At 40.2% G+C, this 27,018-nt stretch overlaps 1 protein-coding gene and 1 pseudogene across 4 annotated transcripts; both read right to left on the minus strand.

Moving 5' to 3' along the window:
• Nucleotides 1–13,894: 13,894 nt before the first annotated feature.
• On the minus strand, nt 13,895–26,662 carry LOC114634971 (zinc finger protein 501-like). 4 transcript variants are annotated; one of them, XM_028783592.1, is made up of 4 exons: nt 26,514–26,662; nt 19,721–19,847; nt 19,483–19,528; nt 13,895–16,129 (listed from the first exon to the last, which is right to left on the minus strand). In XM_028783592.1, exons 1-4 carry the CDS (start codon nt 26,595–26,597, stop codon nt 14,485–14,487), a joined length of 1,902 nt encoding a protein of 633 aa, XP_028639425.1. In that variant the 5' UTR covers nt 26,598–26,662; the 3' UTR covers nt 13,895–14,484. The 4 variants fall into 4 exon arrangements, with proteins under 4 accessions (XP_028639425.1, XP_028639427.1, XP_028639426.1 ...); XM_028783594.1 differs by lacking the exon at nt 26,514–26,662 and adding an exon at nt 18,144–18,195 and having other exon boundaries at nt 19,721–19,775; XM_028783593.1 differs by lacking the exon at nt 26,514–26,662 and having other exon boundaries at nt 19,725–19,822.
• Nucleotides 21,931–22,793, minus strand: LOC114634972 (annotated as a pseudogene).
• Nucleotides 26,663–27,018: the final 356 nt, after the last annotated feature.

Genomic DNA, 27,018 nt, shown 5'->3' on the forward strand with positions numbered 1-27,018 from the left:
CCCTCCCTTCCTTTCTCAAATGGAGCTCACCAGGCAAACTGACAACAGAACCTCCCCATCGCTGACTTTTTCCCCCTGGAGTAAATCCGGAACATATTGGGCTATCATTCTATCTAAAGGGAATATACTTGGTATTTTTAGAGCATGCATTTAGCTCCTCTTGTAGTCAATGAGTTCCTCGTGCCTTTTCCACTTAGCCACACTACTTTTTTTCTGCACATTTGGGACTCAGTGACATTAGGACAAAGCCAATGACATCCCTACCTCCAGCTTTAGAAATAGAGGCTTGGCCGGCTTTTTATGTGGGTTCTGAGGATCCAAACTCAGGCCCTCATGAAGGTTAATCAAGCATTTTACCAACCAACCCCATCTCACCAGCACTTCTTTGGGCTTAGGATTGTCATCAGGCTGCTTTCTTCACAGTGTTTGGGTTTTATAACGAACAGGGGATGCTGAATTTAGAATGTACCTTCAACATGAAGAACTTCTGTAGTTGTCAAGATTAGAGATGCATTTACCAAAATCCTGGAAATAGTGTTTGTGAATTTGGTGGTTTATTTCAGTTAGGAGTGGTAAAGCTGGGTCTTGAGATACAACTATTCCCAGTTTTCTGAGAAACTGTCAACTTGATTTCCACAGTGGCAGTACAAGTTTGCACTCCTACCAGCAATGAAGAAGTGTTCCCCTTGCTCCACATCTTGCCAGCACGTGCTATGAGTTTTTGATCTTAGCCATTCTGATGGGTGTAAGATGGAACCTCAGAGTCGTTTTGACTTACATTTCTCTGATGACTAAGGACTTTGAACATTTCTTTAAGTGTTTCTCCAGCATTCCAAGATTCCTCCATTGAGAATTCTGTTTAGCTCTGTAACTCATTTTTAAATTGGATTATTTGGGTTTTTTTTTTTTTTGGAGTCTAACTTCTTGAGTTCTTTATATATTTTGGATATTAGCCTTCTATCAGATGTAGGGTTAGTGAAGATCTTTTCCCAATCTGCAGGCTGCTGTTTTGTCCTATTGACAGTGCCCTTTGCCTTACAGATGCTTTGAAGTTTCAAAAGTCCCATTTATCAATTGTTGATCTTGTAGGCTGAGCCATTGGTGTTCTGTTCAGAAAATTTTCTCCTGTGGCAATGCATTCAAGGCTATTTCCCACTTTCTCTTCTATCAGATTCAGTGGACCTAGTTTTATGTTGAAGTCCTTGATCCCCTTGGACTTGAGCTTTGCATAGGGTGTTAAATATGGATCAATTCGTATTCTTCTACCTGAAGACCACCACTTAGACCAGCATCATTAGACTACTGTATGGTTTTGGCTTCTTTGTCAAAAATCAAGTGTCCAGGGGTGTGTGGGTTTATTTCAGGGTCTTTAATTCTATTCTATTGATCAACCTGCCTGTTTCTGTACCCATACCATGCAGTTTTAATCACTATTGATCTGTAGTACAGCTGGTCTGGAAAGATGGCTCAGCCATTAAAAGCTTTTCCCAACCAAAATATCTTTGGTTTTTTCAAATCCTCTGAGAGATGCCAATGTCCTATATTATTGAGTGTATCTTTACAAATTATTTTCAGTCTCACTTAACTTCTCACGTCTTTCCCTCAGCCTGTTTTCTTTACTCTTACAACTCCTACTTCTATGTATGCTCCTCTCCTTTACTTTGTATATACAAACTAATACTGATCACTATTCACACTAATTTCTTTGTTCTTTTCATTTCCTCAATAACTAAACCATTAATACACACAATACTGTTGTGTGCCCCTTTACTCTCCTCAAAAATTTGTACTTAATCAATGACTGTTTTAAGGCCATCTCACACTTCATTTTCACAGTGGAACTACTTTTTGACTCAGACTGTAGTTGCAGCCAGTATTCAACTTTCAATGAAAATCCAGAGAAAGAGCATGCTACCCTGGATAATAATCTAAGAGTAAATATCACTTCAATCCTACTACATAAAATCTTTGCTTAACCCTTTTAAGTACCATCACTAAATGTAGAAGTGACTGAATTAAAACAACAACAACAACAATAAAAATAGGAGTCAACAATATAACCCAAGATGGGCAGATTTCAATCTACCAGGAACATAAATACCAAATAAAACTTGTCTCATCCAAAAATTATTAATCCTACAATAACTATCTTCAACAAAATGACATAGATGAAAGTTCAGACACACAAACAAAAAGAATGATTATAGATATGTTTGGACAAGTTAGAGAACAGGAATGTTTTCTAGAGAACACAATCACTGAATTAAAAAAGAATTCAACTAAGATATGAAAATAGAGATCAATAAAGAGACAAGCATAATGAAGGAAAAACAAAATCAAAAGATGATGCAGAAAAGAAATTCACTGGACTCAAACTGTATAGATCTCATGGAGAGAATTTTGGGGTTCGAATACAAGGTAGAGGAATTGAATCATTCAGTTGAGGTAAGTGAGGAATTAAAAGATGAATGTGAAGAGAATATGTAATATCTCCTTGGGCATTACACAAAAAAGCAAAATGCATATTATAGTCATAAGATGAGAAGAATTTTACTCCAAAGAAATAGGAATTAATTTGAATAACATTAGGAAAGAGAAATTGCAAATCTAGGAAGACAGATTCAAGAAATTCATAGAACACTGAGGAGACAGGCAAGAAAACAAACACAAAAACAACACAACACCCCACAACATATATAGCACAGTTAAAATACTAACATACAGGAAAAGAAAGGGTATGGAAACACCATGAAAGAATGGCCAATCTCATTAGCTGTTGATTTCTCAAGGGAAATCTTAAAAGCTCGATGGTATTGGGAAGAAGTATTTTAAATTGTTAAAGAAATTATAACTGACAACCCACCCTAATGTAACTTGGAAACACTGTCACCATAATGTGAGGAAAAAGGGAAGCTTTCCTTTAGAAAACAATGCCAAAAGAATTGATGACCAAGAAGTTAGCCTGACAGAAACTACTGCAAGAAAAATTTCACACTAAAGAAAAAGTTAAGTATACCTAACAGGTTCCCAGGGGGAATGTACAAGGATAAGACCACTGCAAAGCAAAGAGGACAAACTAGTAACAGAATGCCCCAAGTCAGGTCACACATACTTTAAATGATAAATCTGATTTCTGATTATTACCTAAGAAAACAAGCACACTAGCAGACTAGATTAGAAAATAGGACCCCCCTTTTACTACCTCCTAAAAATATACAGGGTCATGAAGGATACAGGTTATCTTAGGGTGGGAAAAAATGGAAAAAGATCTTCAATGCAAATCAAAATACAAAGCAAGTAAGGGTCACTATTACAACATTTGACAAAATAGGAAACAAAATATTATCAAAGGAGATAAAGAAGGTCACTTCATTCTGTCGAAAGAACAATTCATCAAAAAGTAATTATAATTCTACGTACTATGTCAGAACCGGAGCCAGGAAAAGGAGGAAAAACCAGAGATGAGTCCACAAAGATGCCCAGGATTTCAGATTCTAGAGACCAGCATCAGGGAGCAAATCTAACTTTCATTGTTTAGTACAATAACTTATACACAACTTTTCTGCCAGTGAGGATGTGCTTCTGTAAAAAGGTCCAAAGGGGGCTTTCCATACACTGTCCTGCTGAATTCACTTGACTGTGATTCTGTAGGGGATGGTCCTTTGTTCTGTCTCACTAGTTAATCTTAGATCACTTGCAGTGTACGTCTCAATCAAGATTCCTTGAGCAGGCGCTAGAATCCATGGGACTTTGCTCTCTATCCCACTTCTTCTTTGCCAAGATTCACTTTCCATCTCCCACATACACATGCAAAGGTCACTCAAATTCATTGAACAAATACTACTAGATATAGTCACTTAATAGCTAATGCAACAATAACAAATTTAATATCACAGTCTTATCATTAGAAGAACTACACACAGACACACACAGACACAGACACAGACACAGACACACACACGCACACACACATACACCAGAACAACTATAATTAAATAGCACCATAGATCAAATGGATCTAACAGGCAAATGCAAAACAACCAAACAAACACAACAGAATATACACATTACTCAGTAGTTCAAGGAAATTATTTTATTTTATTTTTTTTGGTTCCAAAAGGGTTTATTGTCATGGCGGATGGTGGATAGATCTGGAAGTATGCCTTGTAAAACTCAGGGCAGTCCCGAGTTATATAGGGAGGGAGAAAGGGGGAGGATCTGGGAAGGATCGGGGGAGAATCTGGGGAGGCATGCTTAATTTGCTCCGCCCTTTGGCCTTCATTAGTATGTAAATCCCTAGGCCCTGAGGCCTCTAGTCACACCCTCTACCTGTGCACTTTGGCAGGGGCTGTAATGGCCGGCCTACGTGACTGAGTTTTAAGGAGACTAGACTGTTTTTCAGGACCCTGGGATCTAGGGGCATGCCGAACTCCTGCTGGTTCTCACGCAGAGTCTTGGGGTTCTAGGCGACTGCCCAGCCATGACCCAGAATACCCTTACGCAGTCCCACATCTCCTCCCCTTTACTTCTTTAAAAAAGGGGGGTCGCTGTGGTGAAAATTTTGGATGAGGAAGCCGAAAGAAAGCACTATGTAGGCCAGAGGGGTTAGCACAATTAAGTCATAGAGTAAGGGGAGTTGTGGGGGGTAGGGAAGGCAAGGGATCATTGAATCAATTTATTACAGTTTGAGGTGGTACAGTTTGAGGGTAGTAATATCTGACTAATCTAGATAGACATTAAGTTTTCCTTACTAACATGTAACTTTAGCTATTTGACTTTGGCAAAAGAGTTCATTTGTAGCTGGAAGGTCTGAATCTGTCTGTAGGACTCAGTGAGTGTCTCTGGATCTTGGCATGCATCTCTGGGTCTCAGCATGTCTCTGGAGTCTGCAGTCAGGTGGTGTGGCTGGAAGAAGACAGCATGGCATCCTAGGCAGGTTCCAGGAGGTGGCGTTGTCTCTGCTGGACTTGTGGGAGCACGGTTCCATGGAGAGGGTCTTGGCGGGTGCCAGCTGGGGGGTACTCTTGGAGCTGGCTTTGCCCACATCCTCTACCACCTGTAGGGAACGGTGCAGGCCTATTTGTGGGCACGCACGGGCATGAATCTCTGTTGTATTCTGGGTCCATGCATCTGCCATGACGCAGTAGGCTGGGATTGTAGCTCAGCATGGCAGGAACACACGAGATCTTGGCTGAGTTTACTCCCTGCAACACCAGGGCCCCACCCGGCATGGGGAATTCTCACTCTGGTTCTGTGGGGGTAAGAGCTCTTGGATTGGGGATCCCTGGGCCAGAAGTTGGCCGGAGACCGACTGGTCTCAAATCCTTGGTTCTCAGGATCGAGACAGGGGCATGTGGCCACATGCCGGACAACCCACAGCCAAGAAAAATGAGAGGGATTGGGGATCTCTGCACTCTGAGGCAGCCAGGGACTGACTGGTCTCAAGCCCTTGGCTCTCAGGACCGAGACAGGGGCATGTGGGTGCATGCCAGATAACCCACAGCCGAGAGAAACGAGGAGGGGAAGAAGAAAGGGGCCCTAGCAGCACCCGTGAGAGAGACTGTACTTGCTTAGCAGACTCGGTGGCCTGGCTAGCTTGCTTGAAGATGTAGGTCCTTGTGTCTGGAACATAGAGGTCCTCCAGGTGAGAGATTAAGCAGCTGCAGCTTCAGTCAGCATGGGAGAAGCATGAAATCTTCACTGAGTTGATTTCTCACAGCACCGGACAAACAGGGTAGGAAGCTTGGCTGCATTCTGTAGCAGACTGAGGCATCCCAGTTCTTGAAGTCCATGGGTGTCTGTGCCCTACTTTGGGCGTCAAATGTGGGGAAAAATATAGGGGCTACAGCGGTGGAGTCCCAGTGGGTTTCCACGCTGCGGTGGGTCCCACATGCAGCAGGAGGTCTAATGTTCCAGCGGCCTGGAGGCTTTGGCGGTGGCAGGCCCCAAAAACACGAGGAAGTCCTTGGTTCCAAAAGGGTTTATTGTCATGGTGGATGGTGAATGGATCTGGAAGTATGCCCCCCAAGGAAATTATTCTAAAGATCATATATGAGGACACAAGCAAATATGAACACACACGGTAAAAACTGAACAATTCCTTGTAATCTATCTGATCACCATAAAAAAAGATGGAAATAAATAGCTACAGATATTATAGGAAACATAAAAACTTATGAAGATGAAATAACAAACTATTATTTGATAAACAGATCATTGAAGAAATATATGAGGTATTTGACTAAAAGAAAATGAACATATAACATGGAAATTTATGCATTACAATGAAGGCAGAAAATGGGAATTTATAGCTGTAAGTGACAACATTAAAAGTCCAAAAAGCCCTTAAGTCATCAAGGAAATGAAAATCAAAACAACTCTGAGGTTCCTTCTTATAACTATCAGAATGGCTAAGATCAAAAACTCAAGAGATAGCACATGATGGTGAGAATGTGGTGCAAGGGGAACACTCATCCATTGCTGGTTGGGGTGCAAACTTGCACAACTGCTTTGGAAATTTGGTGGTTTCTCAGAAAACTGGAATAACTCTACCTCAAGACTCAGCTATACCACTCTTGGGCATGTACCCAAAAAATGCTTCAACATTCTACAAGGACACTTGCTCAACTATGTTCACAGGAGCTTTATTCATAATAGCCAGACACAGGAAACGATCTACATGTCCCTCAATTGAAGAATGAATAAAGAAAATATGATACATTTATCTACACAATGGAATGCTATTTAGCTCTTAAAAAACATAGACACCATGAATTTTGCAGGCAAATGGACGGAACTTGAGAATATCATCCTGAGTAAGGTAACCCAGTTGCCCAGGGACATTCATGGTATGTACTCACTTATAAGTGCATATTAGCCACAGATATGGATTCCTATGCTATACTCCACAGACCCAAAGAACTTAAACAAGAAGGAAAGCCCAAGTGAGGATGCTTGAGTCTCACTTAGAAGGAGAAATAAAATAATCATAAGGGGCAAATGGAGGGAGGAAGTGGGAGGGAGGGAGGATGGGAAGGGAAATGGGGGACCTGTTTCAGGATCAGGTGTGGGAAGGGACAGGAGAGATGGCCATATAGCTACGAGAATGAATGGAAATCTGCAACTGACAGAGGTGAGATGGGAAGATGGGGGGGCATCTCCAGGATATGACAGAGAGTTTGGATAAGGGAGACTCCCAATAATCAATGGGAGTGTCATTAGCTGTGATTCACAGCATTGGGGATATGAAACCTGAAGAGGCAGCCTCCTGGAGCCAGACAAGAACCCCAGTGGAGCTATAGGGACACCAACCTATCTACAAAACTTTCAACCCCAAATTTTCCTGTCTACAAGAAATACACAGGGGATGGAGGAGAGACTGAGGGAATGGGCAACCAATAACTGGCCCAATGTGAGACCCATCCCATGGGCAAGCACCAATCCCTGATACTCCCTCTCCTTTTCTCTCCTCTCTCCCCTCTCCTAACTCCCTCCTTCCCTCCCTCCCCCTCCCCCTCTCTGTCTGTCTCTTTCCCTTTCTCTATTTCTATTACCCCTTCAACTCCCCTCCCCATACCTTGAATAAGCTCTATTCTATATTATTCAGTGATGTGGCTGGTACCTCATGGGGGAAGGTATGCCTTAGCATGGTCCCACAGAGGCATTCCCTTCCTCCACACCACACTGTTCCTCTACCAAACATACCCCCTTCCTCTTTTTTCTTTTTTTATAAAACACTACACTTGGGACTCTCAGAGACTGATCCACCAACCAAAGAACATACATGGGCTGGACTTAGGCCTCCCTGCACATATGGAGCAGATTGTAGCTTGGTCCTGAACAGCTCAAGCAGGGACTATCCCAAAAGGTGTTAGGCAACAGTATGGGATATGTTCTTCTAGCTGGGCTGCCTTGTCTGGCCTCATTGGGACAAGATGTGCCCAGCCTCACAGAGACTTGTTGTGTGTGCCAGGGTGAGGGGATACTAGGGGGGGCAGGGGGCACCTGCTCAAATGAATAGGGGAGGGAAGATGAGAAAAAAGATTCTGAGAGAGGGAGGTCGGGAGACAGGCAATGAGTGGGATGTAAAGTGAATTCTTTAAAAAAGAAAAGAAAATCAAAGAAGAAATTCAAATAGTGGCAGGAGAGCGCTCAGCGGTAAATGACTTGGTACTCTTCTATGCTAGCCAGCACTCATGTGGAGTGGCTCACAACTGAATATAATTTCAGCTCAAAGGGCTCATGTGTCATCTTCTGGCCTTCTTAGCCACTCACACATACATGTACTTACATTAAAAAAAAAGCACATATATGTACATAAGTTAATAATAAAATAAAAGTTTTTCAAAAGAATCAGATATATTAAATAAACTGCCTAATGATACACTTTAAGGCATAAAAAACCCCCAAGAACTCAAACTGCCAATCACTAAATGGGAAGAAATAATGAATAACAAGCAGAAGAAACAAGAAAATAAAAGAATGAATCAGAGAAATAGAGTTGGTTCTTTGAAAGATAAACAAGATGGGAGAACCCTTTCAAATTAATAAAGAAAACACACGTAAAGTAATAAAATTGGAGAAAATGAAGACATTACAATAGACAAAAGTAAATTCATAGACTTGTGACAACAGACTTTAAAAGTTTTTATTCTACTAAACAGCAAAAATGATAAGAAATAGACAAATTTGTTGGCTATGGTGGTTTGGATATGCTTGGCCCAGGGAGTGAGTAGCACTATTAGGAGGTATAGCCTTGTTAAATTAGGTGCAGCCTTGTTGGAGGGAGTGTTTCACTGTGGGTGTGGGCTTTGACATCCTCCCCCTAGCTGCCTGGAAGCCAGTCTTCCCCCAGCCGCCTTCAGATGAAGATACAGAACTCTCAGCTCCTCCTGCATCATGCCTACCTGGATGCTGCCATGCTCCCACTTTGATGATAATGGACTGAACCTCTGAACCTGTAAACCAGTCCCAATTAAAATCCTTATAAGAGTTGCCTTGGGAAGGCTAGAGGAATTCTAGGGTGGTAAGGCAGGAGTGAGTAGGTGGGTTGGGGAGCACCCTCATAGAAGCAGGATAAGGGGGGATGGGATATGGAATTTGCAGAGGAGAAACCGGGAAAGAGGATAACATTTGAAATGTAAATAAATAAAATATCCAATTAAAAAAAAAAGAGTCGTCTCTTGGCTTGCTTCTCTTTGAGAGACATGCTGTCACTCTAGTCAAGAATTGACTAGAACTTGAGACAGTCATCTTGCCTCAGTTTCCTACATGCTGGAATTATAAATGAGTCACCACATTGAATGGCTTCTATGAGAAGAAAGAGACCATTAGAAGGAACAGCAGAAGGAACACGAAACAGAACAATGGTCAGAGGGTTCACAAAGGCCTACATTGGTGCTGACAAAAATTGAAGTGGACATTGGAAAAAAATAGCAGAAAGATAAAAGATTCTGCAGTTTGGGTGATGTGGAGGATTAATACCACTAAAACCTTTCAGAGAGAGAGAGAGAGAGAGAGAGAGAGAGAGAAACATAAGTTTACTCAAGTACACCAAGTTGATTTTTTACAAAAAGCCAAATACATATATTGGAGAAAAGATATCCTCTCTAATATACTGTTATAGGAACATTGGTTATCTTCTGGTAGAATATACAAGATCTTCTGAGATCTTCTGGTAGAAACAAGACCTTTATCTCCGGCTTTGGGAGAAAAATAAAATTTCAGCTGTATCAACTCTCCATGCTATACTCAAAATTTTGCAACTGCTAGATGATATCAGGGAATGTGCTTAATGATATAAGCATAGGGAAGCATTTCTGATGGGGATTCCAATCTCACAGGATATATGGTCAATACTCTAAAAGTATCCCTTCTAAAAAGAAATTGTTTTTATATCCTCAAATAAACAAAACAAAACATAAGCTCGTTAAGTGAAAAGGCAGCCTACAAAATGGCAGAAAACTTTTCCAGCAAAATAGGCCGGAATAGTGTCTGCAATATACAAGTTTATGAACATCTAGGATTAAAATATTCTATGGAATTAAACAGAGTGCTTACAAATACAGAGGCGAATGGCTAATTCATACTCAGAAATTGTTCAAAATTTTTAGCCAACAGGGAAATGCAAATTAAACATTCTGAGATCTCATCTTATTCTAGTCACATGGCTATTATTAGACAAAAATATTAACAATGACGTGTGGAAACAGGAGCCTTACAGTTTACACCAGTGTTGGTGGTAAAGGAAGCTGGCATATGTGGTGGTCAGGTAAGCTGGCACATGCCAGGCACTATGTGAGGAAGTTCATCAAAATATTAAAAATAGAAGTGTCATTCTTTTTATGCAGCTCTTAGCAGGGCACCTCCAAGGCATCACCAACATTGAAGCCGACATATGTAAAAGTGTTGAGAACTCTGGATCAAGTGTTTTGTCCTTGCTATGACATCTCAAAAATGGATAAGAAAATAATGAAAGTATTATAAAATATATTAACTGAGGTCCTGTTTTCTTTAGCATTTGATAGTCTTTTCAGTGCCTCTGTTGGTAGGATTAATTATGAGACCTAGGGGGTTGATAATGCCCACTAGGACCAGGACCATATGTGTCAACTCTTCTGCCAAATAATGTAAATCTAATAAAGCTTTAGTAACAAATAAATACAACTGTCCTATGATCCAACAATAGCAATCAATATAGCAAAAGGACTATATACCAAATGACATAACTGCACTTCCATTTTCAATGTGGTTATATTCATTACAACAAAATGGAATGACCCAAGACACCCATTAACACATGAATAGGTACTGAAAATGTGACATTTACATAATGTAATTTTATTTCACTGTAAAGAGAAATGAAACTGTAAAATATGCTGGCAATGTGATGGATTTAGAAAATATACTGATTGAGGAAACAGAAAGACAAAATACCCAATTTCCTTTATTGCAGTATCTAGCTACCAAAGTTCAGTGCAACACACTTAAAAATATGTGCTCATACTGGAAGTCTTTGAAAGAGTAGGAGGAAGGATTGAGGGAACTGGAGGGGTCAAGGACACCATAAGAATAGAGTCAAGTAACCTTGGGCCCATAGGAGCTCACAGATACTGAACTACCAACCAAAGAGCATGCATGGGCTGGACCTAGGCCCCTACATATGCAGCAGATGTGCAGATTGGTGTTCATGTGGGTCTGCTAACAATTATAGCAGGGGCTATCCCTGACTCTGTTGCATGCCTTTGAATCAATTCCCCCTAGCTGGGTTGCTTTGTCTGGCCTCAATGGGAGAGGATATGTTTAGTCTTGCTGCAACTTGATGTGCCAGACCAGGTTGGTACCCACATGGGGAGGGGTTAATTGGGGGAAGAGGTTATGAGGTTCAGACTGGGAGGAGAGGAAGGAGGTAGGGCTGAAATCAGGATATAAAGTGAATAAATAAACTAATGGAAAAAATGTGCTCTTAAAGACCAAAAGAAAGAAAGGGACCACTAAAGAGCAGATAGCAGAATGCCTCACTTATAAATATAAAGGGAGTGGTAATGATACTGGGGAATAGAAGGGTGTAAGCATAGAGGGGAAAGGAAACAATACGGAAGAACAGGATGAACTGGGATAAATAAGACAGGATATTCAGGGGAAAACATATAGAAAGGTATTTTATAATCTTAGTGAAAAATATAACCTAAACAAAAAGGTTTGAAAGGACACATCTCCATTGATGGACAATGTGTCTCCCCAAAGCCAGAGGTAACTACATGAGAATCATGTGCTAAGTTTAGGATGTCACCCTACTATTTGTTGCTCAAGGAGGACCTAAAGTCTCACACAGAATGCAGGTCATCATCATTGCTCAAGGTTGTCAAATAGAATTTGTTGGTAAAATCCTATATCTGAAGACAGTATCCATTTTGGTTACAGGACATTGATAAGTTAAGCTAGAGAAGAGCTAGAAGCTTTCTCCCTTTTAGATGGCCTTCAAGCTACAAGGAGTTGCTATGCATCCTGCTGGGAAAGGGATTAGCTGTGAATTCAGTGAGATAAAGCCAGGTAAAGCACATATTGTTAAGTACTGGAATGAAAGTTTTGAGCCTGCACGGGACTGACCTAGGCCCTCTGCACACATGTAACAGGTGTGCAGGTTGGTCTTCACGTGGCACTTCTAACATCGGAAGCAGGGACTGTCTCTTAGTGTTGCCTGCCTTTCCCCCTACTGGGCTGCATTGTCTAGCCTCAATAGAAAACGTACCTGGTTTTGCTGCAACTTGGTATGTCAAGGCTGACTGATACACATGGGAGTCCTCATCTCATAGAAAGGAAGGAGTTGATGGAGGGGGACATGGGGTGGAAGGACTGGGAGGAGGGAGGAAAACTGCTGTCAGGATGCAAAGTAAATTAATTAATTAAAAAAAATTATGACAAGCTGCCCTTAGTTTCTTGGATTTTTGACTAGCTATACAAAGAGGAACTCAATCTTATTTTATATGTGTCTTAGGATATGATATGTATTTGTGGTTGTCTTCAGAGTCTAAAAGAGTCTTTGTTTCCTGGAAGTTATGGGTCACTGTAAAACACCAAATGTTGATACTGGAAAGTGAACAAGGAGCCTTTGGAAGACTAGTAAGTACCCTTAGATGCACAATCATCTCTCCAGGCTTGATTCTTGAAATCTCACCCCAAGAACCTGTGGCTGGGGAGGTCACCAACATATAAGCAGGTACATATTATTTTCTTGATATATGGTCAAGTTAAATGCCCTGCCAATTCTCATGTGCATACTCCTAAATTAAGGAATGGGTCTATTGACAAGTATTGAAGGAACAGAGGGAAGATGAGAGAGGGAACTGGAAATTTAAAGCACTAAAATTATAGAAACACATGAAAGTACCAAAAAAATGGATTAGTTAAATCTGTTTTTTAAAATATAATCGTTCAAGTACAATGAAACATTAAAAAAAAACCACAGAATTTATGTAAATACAGGGGTTGGAGTTTGGTTCCTATCACTTACCTTAAGGGACCAAAACTGAGTCTGATTTTAGTTCCAGGAGGTTCTACAGCCTCCTCAGATCCCAGACACTTGGATTTATATGCATATATTCACACAGAAACATATACACAAAAATAATATGTATCACTCAGGAAAAAACATCTTTTCATTGTAAAGCTAATTACCAATGATATAACAGGTTCTTTTTTCAGTTTTTTTGAAAACCGAATTTGCTATGTAAGGGAACTTATAGAAATATTACAATAAAGAACAATTTTCTACTTCAAATCAACCAGACACACTCTCTCTCTCTCTCTCTCTCTCTCTCTCTCTCTCTCTCTCTCTCTCTCACTCAAAAACCTGGAAGAGAAGGTTAGCTACTGAACCATCTCTTTGAATTGCCAATTTTTTTTCTTTTTCTTTTCAGATTCTTTATTTGTGTATGCACATGACTGTACAAGTACCTGGGAAGGACAAGACATTTGTTCAGGCCCTTTGGAATTGAAGCTACAGGTAGCTGAAAGCCATCTAACACATATGCTGGCAATCAAACTAAGGCCCCCTAGAAGAGTAGCAAACACTGTTAATCACTTCTGTTAATCATTTCTCCAGGCTGCAATCCATCTCTTTAAATGCTTGGTATTGTTTGACACTGTTTCTTGGTAGCCTGTCTTTCAAGTGACAGGAATGGCAGACCAGAAAATTATGCCAATGTTATTAAGCAATTTTTTTTTTATTAAGCAAATCTTAACTCCAAGATTACAAACAAAAAAGCAAAAATCAAAGTCTTGTGTGGGAATGGGCCAAAGATCAAAATGCTAAAATTTTATTGTTCTTCTTTCAGGTTATTTCTAAAATATACAAACTTAAATTCTCCTTATATGATTTAACCACATGAAAATGTTCTATTTCAATCACACAGCTTTATTTTTTCATTAAAATTTACATTTGGTTGGAACAGGTTCACCTTAAAAGTCCTAAGTGCTATTCAAATGTCCTGTGTTAGACACTGTATTTTGCTAGCCTCTTACCCTACCTGTAAGAAAAACAGACATTAATATATGTATGGGAACAGGATTTCATCCTACATATGCTTGTATCTTAGGGCTAAAATTACATTTTACTGGTCATGTTTGTTTCCACTTCAAAATGTTTTCATTTTTTTCTTGTTTTTGCACTACATTTATTTACTTCATTTGTGTACAAACACACATACATTCAATGTTGTGCATGTGGAACTCAGAAGACAACTTTTGGGAATTGGTTCTTTATTTCTATCATGTGAGTTTCAGGGTTAAAATTGAGATCAGGCTATCCTAAAGAACCATAGCTAAGTCATCTCATGGCCCATCCAAACTCTTGTCTTCATACCTCACAATAAAGGCAAGTTGACCAGAGTGTCACACTGTTTATAGTTATACAAGTCTGTCACTCTGAGATTTTACATAGGTTTCTAATGGGAGGTAGGACCCAGAAATGCTTTTATATATTGCTTACATGGACAATGTTTCTATAGTGTGAATTCTTTCATGCTTGAGGAAATTACCACAATACGTGAATTCTTTCCCACAGTGTTTACATACATAAAGTTTCTCTTTCATAGAATGAATTTTTTTATGAGTGTAATAGGAACTCTGACTGTTGAAGGTTTTCCCACAAAGATTACATGCAAAATGCTTCTCTGCAGTGTGAGTTTTTTCATGACTGTTACGGGTACTGGAAGTGGTAAAAGTTTTTGTGCAATGCTTACATGTATAAGGCTTCTCTCCAGTGTGAATTCTTTCATGACTGTTACGGGCACTTGAAGTAGTAAAAGCTTTTCCACAATGTTTGCATGCATAAGGCTTCTCTCCAGTGTGAATCCTTTCATGCTTGATTAGATCACCAGAAAGAATAAATACTTTCCCACATTTTTTACACAGAAAGGACCTCTCACCAGTATGAATTCTTTCGTGACTGTTTCTGTCACTGGAAGTGGCAAAGGCTTTTCCACAATATTTACACGGATAAGGCTTCTCTCCAGTATGAATCCTTTTATGATTGATAAGATAATCAGAACGACTGAATGCTTTCCCACATGTTTTACACACAAAGGGTTTCTCTCCAGTGTGTATTCTTTCATGACTGTTACGGTCACTGGAACTGGTGAAGGCTTTTCCACAATGTTTGCATGCATAAGGCTTCTCTCCAGTGTGAATTCTTTCATGATTCATAAAATGACCCAAACGTTTGAATGCTTTCCCACATTTCTTACATACAAAGGGATTCTCTCCAGTGTGAATTCTTTCACAACTATTATAGTCATTGGGGCTAGTGAAAGCTTTTCCACAATGTGTACATGAACATGGCTTGTTTCCACCTTGAATGTTTTCATGAACATTATGGGCACTGGAAATAGTGAAGACTTTTTCACAATGTTTACATTCATAAGAATTCTCTCCATGAGTCCTTTGATGCATGAGAAGGTATTTCAACTGAATAAATCCTTTCCCACATTGCTCACACACATAAGGCCTCTCTCCACTGTGAATTCTTTCATGTTTTTGGAAGCATGACAAATATCTAAATGTTTTTCCACACTGTTTGCAAATATAACACTTTTCTACAATATGAATTCGTTCATGACTGATGAGGTGACTGGAATTAACAAAGGCTTCTCCACACTGCTTACACACAAATGGCTTTACTTCACTATGGATTGTTTCATCTATCTGGTCATATGTACACTTCATAAAGGTGATCTCATTGTGTTTATTTCCATCATGAGTTCTCTCATGATGCTCATCACAATGAAGACTCCCATGAGCTGCATTACATTGCTGATTTTCACATGATTTCTCTCTAGAACTTCCATGCACCTGAAATGACTCAGAATGACCCATATCTTCCCAGCATTTCTCATGTTTAAAAGCCTTCTCCACAAGTTCCTTACACTCAAATGGTTTCTCTTGAGTTTGATCATTGAGGTGCATATCCAAGGGTGAATTACTGATGATGTTTCTTACATACAAACTGCTTTCGCATACTGTTATTGCAAGAGGCATGTCCTCATTAACAATATACTCTGGAATCTGTGCCTGGGTTTGTTCACACTGACTACCATGTTCACATTCACCATCTTTCTCAATCACTTGAGTTCTGAAAAGAAAAAAAAAATGACGAGCATTATGGGCACTGGAGATAAGGAGATAATGAAGGCTTTTTCATCACAATGTTTACATTAGTAATATTTTGCTCCAGTGTGAACTTTTTGGTGCATGAGAGGTATTTCCAATAACAGAATCCTCTGGTACATGGGAAGGCATTGGCACTGAGATGTTTTTGATTTGGCAAACAAAGTGTTGGTGACTGACTACAGTGGTTCACTGCAGTTATAGTACTCAAGATGCAAGGGCAGAAAGCCTCCAAATTTAAGGCCAATTTGGGCCACAAAGATCCTGTCGTGAGTAAATCCTTTGACTTTGACTTTACTTTTTTAAGAATTATGAAAAATCAACTTCAACTTTATAAGAATTAAGAATCTCGAGCAATAGCTCAGTAATTAAGAGCACCTCTTCCTCTTCCAGAAGACCAAAGTTCAGCATCCCTATGGGTGGGTTTGCAGTGGCATATGGCTCCGTCTTCAAGGGACCTATAGCCCGCTTCTGGCTCCATAAATCCTCAGATATGTAGCATGCATTCACATGAACACACATATACACATAAACTTAAATAATTTATGACAATAAAAAGAGAAAATAGTCAACCAATGTGCTTGTGTTAGCATAAAAGAATATCATATAACATTAGGAAAAACTACCCAGGCATTTGAAATATGTAACATGTACTGGTTAAATTTTTACCAACATGATATAAGATAGGGCCATTGGAGAAGCTGGAACTTTAATTTAAAAAAAATGCCTCTATCATATTGGCCTATAGGTAACTCTACAGAGGTGCTTTCTTGATTTACTAAGTTATGTGGGAGGGCCTAGCTTATTGTGATTTGTCCTTCCTCTGAGCAAGTAGGCATGGGTTGTATACAAAAAGTAACAGAGCAAATCAGTGAGTGGTGCTCTTCCATGGTTTCTACTTGAGTTCCTGCTTCCAGACACCTGCCCAGCTTAAGCTCCGGACCTGGCTTCCCATGATGATAGACTGTGACATGAATTATAAGCCAAAATAAACCATTTTATTCTCAAGTTGCTTTTGATTGTGGTATTTATCACAGGACAAGAAAGTAAACTAAAATAGAAATTGGTACCAGGCCCATAGGCTATTGCTGTTACAGACTAACCATGTTGTTTTTGGAAAGAAAGTGAAAGTGTTTAGAACTTTCAACTAGAAAAGCCAATGAATGCTTAGAGTTTAATGATCTGTTTTGGCAACTTGGAATGTAAGAATGTTAACAGCAATGTGGACAATGGAAGCCTGCCTTGTCAAGTTTCAGAGGGATGTCTGAGAGTGTAAAGGTGATGTGGCTGCAACTTTTGTCACTCCCCTTAATCACTAGGATTGATACGGCTGATGTGGCTGGCTAGGGAGTGTCTCTGTCCTCCCTCACAGTTCCAAGTATATCTTCCCTCCTAAAGCTGTGTGCTTTGTCAAAGAGATGACTTTCCTAAGAAAGGAACATAGTCTTCAATTAAGGGTATATGAGTAGCTATGCTCCCATGTTATAACATCCAAATGAACTCTCAAGGGATGTTTAAGAGTACCTCAAAGACTCTAAGAGTGGTTCATGAGATATTTTGTATTAAGAATCTATGCTTTCTGGTCAGCTGGGGCTGAAGAATCAGCTATGATAAACAGCAGTATCACTGAGGTGAGATCTTTAAGATATTTCGATCAGCACAAAGACCACAGTAGGCTAAGGCTGCTCTTCAAATTGGCAGCAAAAATGGCAATGTGTAAGATTCTGTCAGGTGGTATTAATTCTGGCAGTCTGAGAGCTGCAGGAACAAAGGGGTCATGGAGCAGCTGAGGCAGTGTACCATGAAAGGCAAGAAGATGTCACTGCTGAAGTTGAAACCCCAGTTACAGAGAAAACAGCAGGATTGAAGGGTTTATTGAGAACAGATGAGATTTTATACCAAGTGCCAGGGTTGGAGTTCCCAAAAAAGGGCCAAAAAGTGAATGGTGAAGGACCCTAGCATATTAGAGATGACAGTACCATTGATGACTTCCAAGGATAGCAGTAGTTGTGGGCTTGAGTCAGCATCAGCCTGTAAGTCAAGTGATGGATGTGTGTTGTATATTACAGAGCCAGAAACGTTGTGTTACCCAAGCCATTAAGAGACAAGATAATGAGTGAAGCCCAGATGAAATACACTCAGCTACAGAATTGGATTAACATTGTTAAATTTTAGATTTACTTTGATCTAACTGTAGCTGTGCCCTGCTTCTTCACTTTTGAAATCAGAAATGCATAGCTGTGAGATTCCTAAAGTTATACTATGATTTATATTTTGATATTAACATGAAATCATGGGAACAAACAAGGAAACAACTGTGCTGGTTAGATTTTTTTGTCAACTTGATACATGATATGGTCATCTGGGGAGAGAGAACTTCTATTGAGAAAATAGTCTCATACAATTGGTTTGTAAGCAAATCTGTGTGTGTGGGCGTATTTTCTTGATTACTAATTGATGTGTGAGGCTAGCCCACCGTGGGTGGTGCTACTCCTGACCATATGGGCCAGCGCTCTATAAGTTCTCTAAGAAATGAAGCTGAGTAAGTCTTTAGAAGCAATCCACTCAGTAGTGTTCTTCCATTATTTCTGTTTCAGTCCCTGTTTCCAGATCTCTGCCCAGATTCCCATCAAGAGGGGCTGTGATATGGAAGGCAGGACAGGAACCAAAATAAGCTCTTTCTTCCTAAGTTGTATTTTGTCCTGGTGCTTATCTCAGCAATAAAAAGCAAATTAAAAACACCTCTAAAATAAGGAGGTGACTCAGCAGTGAAGAGGATTGATAGTTCTTCCAGAGAACCTGTCTTTGATTCCCACACAGTGGTTCACAACTGTCTGTAACTCCAATCCAGGAAATGGGGACCTTAGGCCCTCTTCTGGTCTCCAAGGGCACTACCTGAATGTGGCACACAGACATGCATGTAAATCAAGCATACATAAAAACCAAGTAATTCTAAAAACCAATATAACAACAAGAAAAAAAAGCAGCTCTTATATATAAAGCTCTAAGAAAAGATCATTAAAAAATATATCAAATACTTGTGAGTATGAAGACAATGTTTTATGTAATGCACCACTGGAAAAAAATCTCTTATATAGCTAATTGTTATATCACATCTTGGTGACATTCAGAAATTACAGAGATGGGATATTCAAATTCTGAATGACCACACCCAATGCAGTTTGATAGACATCTATGTTAGAATTAATTTATACTTAGATATATCTGGATAATTTACAAGGTTCTCAGTTGTCCTATTATTCCCAAATGTTTGATGTAAATTACTCTTTCTCGAGTTTAAATTATCCCAGATTTCACCTGAGATTTTGGTAGTCCTCTTCAACATTTTCTTCTTGTGTTTTCTCTAGAAAGTAAACCCAAAGAAATCATTATGGTATAGTCAACATTATAAAAATGTATTACATTCTAAATCTTATGACCTGACCAGGCATATTAAATTCACTATATGTTCCCTTTCAAACCATAAATCACTATACATCTAAGCAGGAGACAGTTGTCTGAATGAATAGGTAAAGGAAGCATAGTGTGTATTTACCTACAGAGATCAGGTTCATAAAGGTCTCCTTCATCACATCTCTGTAGAGCTTCTTCTGACTGGAATCCAACAAAGTCCACTCTCCTGAGGTGAAGTTCACAGCCACATCCTCAAAGGTCACTGGTTCCTGAAACAGTGCACATATTAATTAGGATGGTTAGTTTTAACAGCAAGGCTGACAGGATATAGAATCACCTAGAACTGAAGCTTCTGAAGACACCACTAAGTGTTTATGTTGATAACGGTTAACCTGAGAAACTACAGTGATTAAATGAATCAACATGAGAAAATTCACTCACTGGGTGTAGAAGCAGTCTCTGACTTGTGTGAAGGATTGGTTATATTAGAGGAAGTTTTAGACATACATCAAGAAAGCAGCTGTAATTGCTATGAGATTAATTCTAGGCACTGGGACAATAGTGAGGCAAGCAGGCACAGAGTAAGCTGAGAAATGTGAGACTTTACTTGAGTTTCACACCTAGTCATCTCTGAACAATGCAACTAGCAAATTGTGGATATTCTTTTTTGAACAGTCATCTGTAGGTAACCTTGGACCATATCCACTATCAGGTTTCATGCTTTTAAAAAAGGCAATATGTTAGTCCCTCTAGTAGCACCTTATTACTTTCCTATATCTAATTCAAATACATTTTGGAACACATCTGGTAACAATGGAAAATGGTGTTAAAAGTAATGAGCTACTTTCAGGTGCATGTACCATAAGGTGAACTGTGTTCTCAAAATTAATATTTAAGGAGAATCATTTTATTATTTTACCTTTGAATAAGGCATATGATTAAAATTAGATAAACAATGGGAAATAACACATGCAGTGAGTGAGGCTTACCAGCTGTACCTATCAGTCAAAACACAGAATGCTTAGAGCATGTGCCACCCTTCAGCAGCCAAATCCTTCCCTTCAAAGCCCCAAACAGTAGCCGTTGCCCTTGAGAACTGTCTTAGAGTTGTATTGTTGTGAAGAAACACCATAACCATGACAACATTAAATTGGGGCTGGCTTATAGTTCAGAGGTTTAGTATATTATTGTCATAGTGGGAAACATGGCAGGATGCAGGCCGACATGGTGCTGGAGGACATGAGAGGCAGCTTGATCTGCAGGCAGTAGAAGGAGAATGTGTGTCACTTTGGTCTTAGCTTGAGCATAGATGAGACCTCAAAGTCTATCTTCACAGTGACATACTTCCTCCAACAAGGTTACACCTCCTAACAGTACCACTCCCTATGGACAAGCATTCGCACACATGAGACCAAGGGGGCCATTCCTATTCATACCACTATAAGTACCCTAATTCAGTGGCCTGCTGTCATTTTTCACAGAACATTTTAAACTGTACTATGGCTTAGCTTTGAATCAAGTTACACTGGGCACAACAGAAATGCTATCCATACTCTTTCATCAACTGGGACCTTGAGAGTCATCAGAACTGCATGACGGGAGGAAGTTTTGAGGATTTAGATGTATGAGTCAGATACAGGATTTGATACTGACACAAAAGTCATAAAAATGAACTAGGATCCATCCCTTCACTTGGGATGCTTTAAATTTAGCAGACAAAGACACAGCAAATACTAAGTGCTTTGTGCTTGGAGGTGTTGGAAAAGAAGATAGTGTATTTATTTTACTAAGGGAAATACAGAATTGGTTGGTACAGAAACAGGAATGGAAACATTTCTGCATAAACTGGATATGGAATATGTGTGTAAAGTGACACAACTCTGTCCAAGACTACAGTTTGGATGATATTTTAGGAAGATTATTGAATAAAGGGATTGGGAAAGGCCTTGGGTTATCTGATATTGTGCAATGGAACTGGTGAACACACCTGCAGATCCCACATTTGCAACTCATGCACGTCCTGACCCTCTCATGTTCCTTTCACTTCTCTCACTGTATGTGTTGGCTAAGTTTCTGTGAGCTTATACTTCTCAATAGGGAGTGAGGCCTTGTTACATGAAAAATTGACGAGCATGGAAAACACTCAGTCTGCCTGTAAAGTTTTAAGCCTTGCTACGATTCACCCTATAATTAGCAGTGGTTAAGTCAAACATGGCAATGCAAACCTGCCATCTCAAGAATCAGGAGACTAAGCAGGAGGATCATTAGTTTGAGGCCAGCCTGAGCTACAAAGTCATAACTGGTCTCAAAATAAATTATCAAACAGGAGAGAGGAAAAAAAGACTGGCTCCAGGGGTAAAATTATGATGACATTCTTCCACTTATTTTTTTTCTTATTTTTCCAAGGACTTCAGACATATCATTAACTTATCAATTTGGCAACTTATTAAAAGTATCAACTGCTTTTTTTAAAAAAGTGAATTTAAATGTACTTTATTTTTAGACAACCCACATGACATGTTTTTTTCTTTAAAAAACAATGCCTCCACTCCAAATAAATCATGGTCAAAATAAAAGCTCAAGATGATATCAGTCCCATTTGTCCTAAGTCCTGGTGTTGTCTGGACAGTAAGCAGCAGCCAATTACTGTGACAGGGGACAGATCCAATTTAAACGTTTTTTTATCTCTAAGCCATCCTTAAAGAAAATCATGAATGGAGTCACACCATCTTCATGGTAGTCCAGGAGAGCAACCATACCATCTGGATTCATGTTCTCACCAATAAAAACCTGGTAGTTATTGAAATTAGCAAGGATGTGCTTAATTTGCTCTTCAGCTCCAGTCATAAAAGGCTTTACTCTTTCTGCTTTCTGTTCTTCTTCAAGTTTGCCCTTGAAGTGATTTCATGTAGTCTTTGATGTACTTTTTGTAGGCCTTTTTGTGAAGCTGGTTTCTTGTAAGTGATGGTTCATGACAATGTCAATACCGGTGACTACTGTGCTTTCAGTACCTTCGCCCTCCGGACCTTCAGTGGAAGCACCAATGAGCGAGTCATCGATGGCACCCTCTGTTCTACTGACCATCTTGCCCTCCGGCTCCAGGCACAGCCCGTCCCCGATCTCCTGGATCTTGTGATGAGGTCCAGTAGATGATCATGGTGACTGGCTGAGGCCAGTGGCGCTAGTTTGACAGCCTGGAGGAGCACGGAGCCACCTGAGCGGCACTGGGGGTGGGGGTGGGGGTGGGGGATGGAGTGGGCAGAAAAAGTGCTTTTTTAAAAAAATGATAACCAATACTATAAACTTTCCTTAGACCTGCCTTCATTCTATCCCATAAACTGATCATGCTGTTTTCTTTTTCATTCGATTTTAGAAGTTTAAAATATTTCCTTCATTTGTTTCTTGATCTAATTATCATTCAGTAGTGTTTTGTTTAGTTTCCATGAGTCTCTGTATTTTTAGTAGTTCTACTGCTGATAATAAAAGTGGACTTTTATTCCCTACTTAGAATGTAATTTGTTTATACTTCTAGAGACCCTCTTTGTGCAGTTGAGTTTGGAGAAAGCTCCATAGGCTCCTGAGAAGATTGTGTATTCTTCAGTGTTTGGGTGGATTGTTCTGCTTCATGTCTATTAAGTCCATTGATTTATGATGTAATTAACTCCAATTTTCCTTTGTTTAGTTTTGTCCAGATGATGAGTCACCTGGTGAGAGTAGACTACTGAAGTCATCCATTATTATACTGTTGGGTTTTTTCCTGCAATTTTAGAGGTAGCTGTATGTCTTTTAAAAAATTGGGTGTGTACCTCTGTTTGTTGTGTAGGTTTATTGTTGTAATTTCTTCTTGGTGAGGAAACTTCTTTGTAATTTCTTTGTAATCTATTCCTATAATGAGATGAAGTGACACTCTATCTCTTTTGACTAGTTTGGTTTGAAGTCTATTCTCTGTCAGATAAAGAATAGCTACGTCTTCTTTGTTCCATTTGCTTGGAATACCAGCTACTATTCTTTTACCTAAGATGAAACCTATTTTTGATCGTAAGGTAGCAATTAAAGATTTTAACATTAAGAGCTATTAATGGTCAAACATAGTGGTGCACACTTTTAATTCTAGCAGTTGGGAGGCAGAGGCAGGTGGATCATGGCCATCCTAGTCTACATAGTGAGTTCACGGACAGTTAGAGCTACATCATGAATTGCTGTCTCAAAAGAGAGACACTTCCAGAAAGTGAACTGCCTAAAAAAGGCTCAGACCAGCAGAGTGGCCTGGAGAAAGGAGACTGGTCAACTCCTTAGAAGAGGGTCAGAGCAGCTTCACTCCCTGAAAAGGATAGTGTCACCTTGTTGAGCTGCCTGCCAGCTGTATAGGGTTCTCCAGGTGTCTAGCCTTCCTAAAATGTCACCCATACTATGTGATTGGCTACATGGATACCCATACAGCTATCTTTGATTCATTTCTAACCCTATAAGTAACTCTTCATTCATATTTTTATAACCACCCCAATAAAACTCATTGGTTCACCAAATTGGACTTTGGTAGGTACCATTACTTTGGTCTATTATTGGATCCCTGTCTAGCTTGAGAAGACACAACCAATAGAATTCCATCATAGAACAACTACATATAAAGTTACAGTTTAATTCAAATGTAGTAATACTCAGTGATCCACCAGTCAACAAATAAACTAGATAAAAAATAAACAGAAACTCTGTAATTCAATGACATTATGAGGTCAGTGGTGGTGGGGTATGCCTTTAATCTCAGCACTCAGAAGGCAGAGGCCAGTAGATCTCCATGAATCTCAGGGCACCCTGGTCTACATAGCAAGTTGCAGGCCAGCCACAGCTGTAACTTTAGATCTAGTGGTATGTCTTTTACAAAATTGGGTCCACCTCTATTTGTTATGTATTTTTAATGACTGAGTCTCAAAAGGTAAATAAATAAACAAACAAATAAGACACCATGAAACAAATGAACCAAGTAAACACACATAGAACATTTTACTCAAACATAAGACACACACTTAAGCAACCAATGGACAGTCTCTTAATAGACTGTTATATTCAGACACAAAAATACAAGAAACCTAAAACAATGTCTTGTATTCTATCCAATTCAATGCAATGAGTCTGACAGAACAGAAATTATAGAAAATCTACAACCCAGAGATTAAATAACATACTATTGAATGATGAATGTGTTACTGAAGAAATAAAGGAGATCAAATACTTCCTTGAATTGAATGAAAATGAAGGCATAATGTAAGAAAACACATAAAATACAACGAGGACAGCACTAACAGCAACATTTATAACTCTAACTTCCTACACTAAAAATTCAGAAAAGAGGGGTTCTCTCCACCCCCAAGTCCTAAGGTTGCCATGGCCCTCTTAGCTCTTTATTCTGCATTGGCAGGGGTTGGGGGGGGGAGTTTCTCAGAGAACACCCCACTGGAAATGATCTACTTTGATATTGGTGTCTTCTGTGCTGATCAAGAAGAACATCCATATCTCTAGCAGTCCACCCTGGAAGAGCCATGGTGTCCCCTGATGTTGGGGGCTCAGATGCCTGGGGCCCTCCTTCCCAGGGCCACCAGGATCTCCTGCTGTTTAGAGGGGTTTCTCTAGGTTTCACAGATAACATGGAAGACTACTAGGACAGTGTCAACCACATTTTGATACCCTGTTCTACCCTGGCCTCTCCAACTCCTACTATGTCACAGGACATGTACAGGTGACAAGCAGGGGCTCTTTTACTTTTGATCCTTCACCTTTCTGTAAGGGATCTAGAATACTCTGACTTTCAGCCAAATCACAGTGAGCATTCTCTATCAGTGATTTTTACCTTAGTATTCCACCATGACCCCTTCCAGCCTTTAATTTCTTACTCAGTAACCTGCATACTTGGAAACCTGGGACTTCTGTCTCACGTGGCAGGGAGTTCAGTGGATCATTCTATGCTACCTCTGATCCAAGGGACCCTTGTATTAGTCCCTGACCCCCCTGGCCATGTCTTTTGCCTTCACACTCAGATCTTAACTCCCCCTAAACAAACTCTGGATCTTTGAGTTGTCCTCAGGCATTAGAGTCCTATAGGTCTGCAAGCTGCAAGTGGGATTAGGGATTAGAGGCTCCTTTCTGCTCAGACCTGATCCCACCAGTTATTGGAAATCCAGCTTTCCCCTTCCCATCCTGCTCCCCAAAAGTGAAGAAAGAACTCCTTAGTTCCATCTCCTCCCAGTTCTTGAATCTTAGGGTTCATAACACACACACACACACACACACACACACACACACACACACACACACAATTACAGGCACAGGCAGGCGAATCTCTGAGTTCAAAGTCAGTCTGGTCTACCGAGTGAGTTCCAGGATAGCCAGGCTACTGAGAAATCTTGTCTGAAAAACAAAGAAACCAACCAAACAAACAAAACAACAACTACCACCACCACCACCAGCACCAGCACCACCACCACCACCACCACCACCACCACCACCACCACCACCAACCGCATATTACATATCCCTTCTCTTTGAAGAAGCAGCCTAGAGCATAACTAATACAAAACCAAGGACATTGGAGGAAACAATAAAGCAGGCCAAACGCAAGTGCAAGGTCAGACAGACAGCAACGCTCATCACCCAACTCTTTTCACTGCACTGACCAGATTCTGCATCACCAACCCATCAGCGCTGCAAAGTCTGCAGGCTCCGGGTCCTTCGCGCGGATTCCCCATGATACCCTGGGGACTGGGATAAAGCAGTTTCACAGCGACAGGACAGGAGGAGCCTCCGACTCCCGGCTCCGCTGGTGCCAGACTCCACCTTAGACTACAGCACAGGGCCAGGGGAACGTCGGATCGGCGGCGCCAAGCTGCGCCAGGCTGCGTCAAAGCTGCGGCCCACGACTCCAGGGGCCACCGCGCACTCACCATTTCCAGCTTCAGACGCATGCAGGGGTCCTTCGGAAGCGCCTGCCGACAAAATAGGTGGCACTGGCTAAAACCAGTTGTCATAACACCTCACAAAAGCTACACGGGATTCAAAAATGGAGCCGGGGCAGAAACTTCAGAACATCCGTGTTCCTCATTTGACAGTTCCAGCAAGGGAGTAACAGCGGTTCTGATTGGCGAAAGATGCTGGACCCGCCTTCTTATTCGTGAGTAACAGGATCAACAATCTTTCCCATCCCTGACGCAAAAAAAAAAAAAAAAAAAAAAAAAAAAAAAGATAGATAAGAGCAACATCCAATCGTAACCCAGGAGTTCTCTTAGGCGTAAGCTTGAGGGATTTTAGTGCACGCACTCCTTTCGTCTCGTACTCAGTGGGGTTCTACTATTTTACATAAGATAGCGCTACATATTGGCTCTGGACATCCCAGACTCAGTGAGTGTAGGAAAAAGAAAACCCATGACCTCAAACAGGAAGGTTACTCCG

The sequence above is a fragment of the Grammomys surdaster genome, unplaced genomic scaffold, assembly GCF_004785775.1.
Source record: "Grammomys surdaster isolate TR1022 unplaced genomic scaffold, NIH_TR_1.0 1149, whole genome shotgun sequence".
NCBI classification, from domain to species: Eukaryota; Metazoa; Chordata; class Mammalia; order Rodentia; family Muridae; genus Grammomys; species Grammomys surdaster.

Bases quoted from the DNA above. Each gene is read 5' to 3' on its own strand.
- LOC114634971 (XM_028783592.1), bottom strand. From the start codon at position 26,597: ATGACAACTGGTTTTAGCCAGTGCCACCTATTTTGTCGGCAGGCGCTT. The intron at 19,848-26,513 runs GTGAGTGCGCGG...GCACTGTTTCAG, and splicing joins TGCGTCTGAAGCTGGAAATG to GAACCAGTGACCTTTGAGGA. The intron at 16,130-19,482 runs GTGAAATCTGGG...TTTTCTTTTCAG, and splicing joins GAGGACTACCAAAATCTCAG to AACTCAAGTGATTGAGAAAG.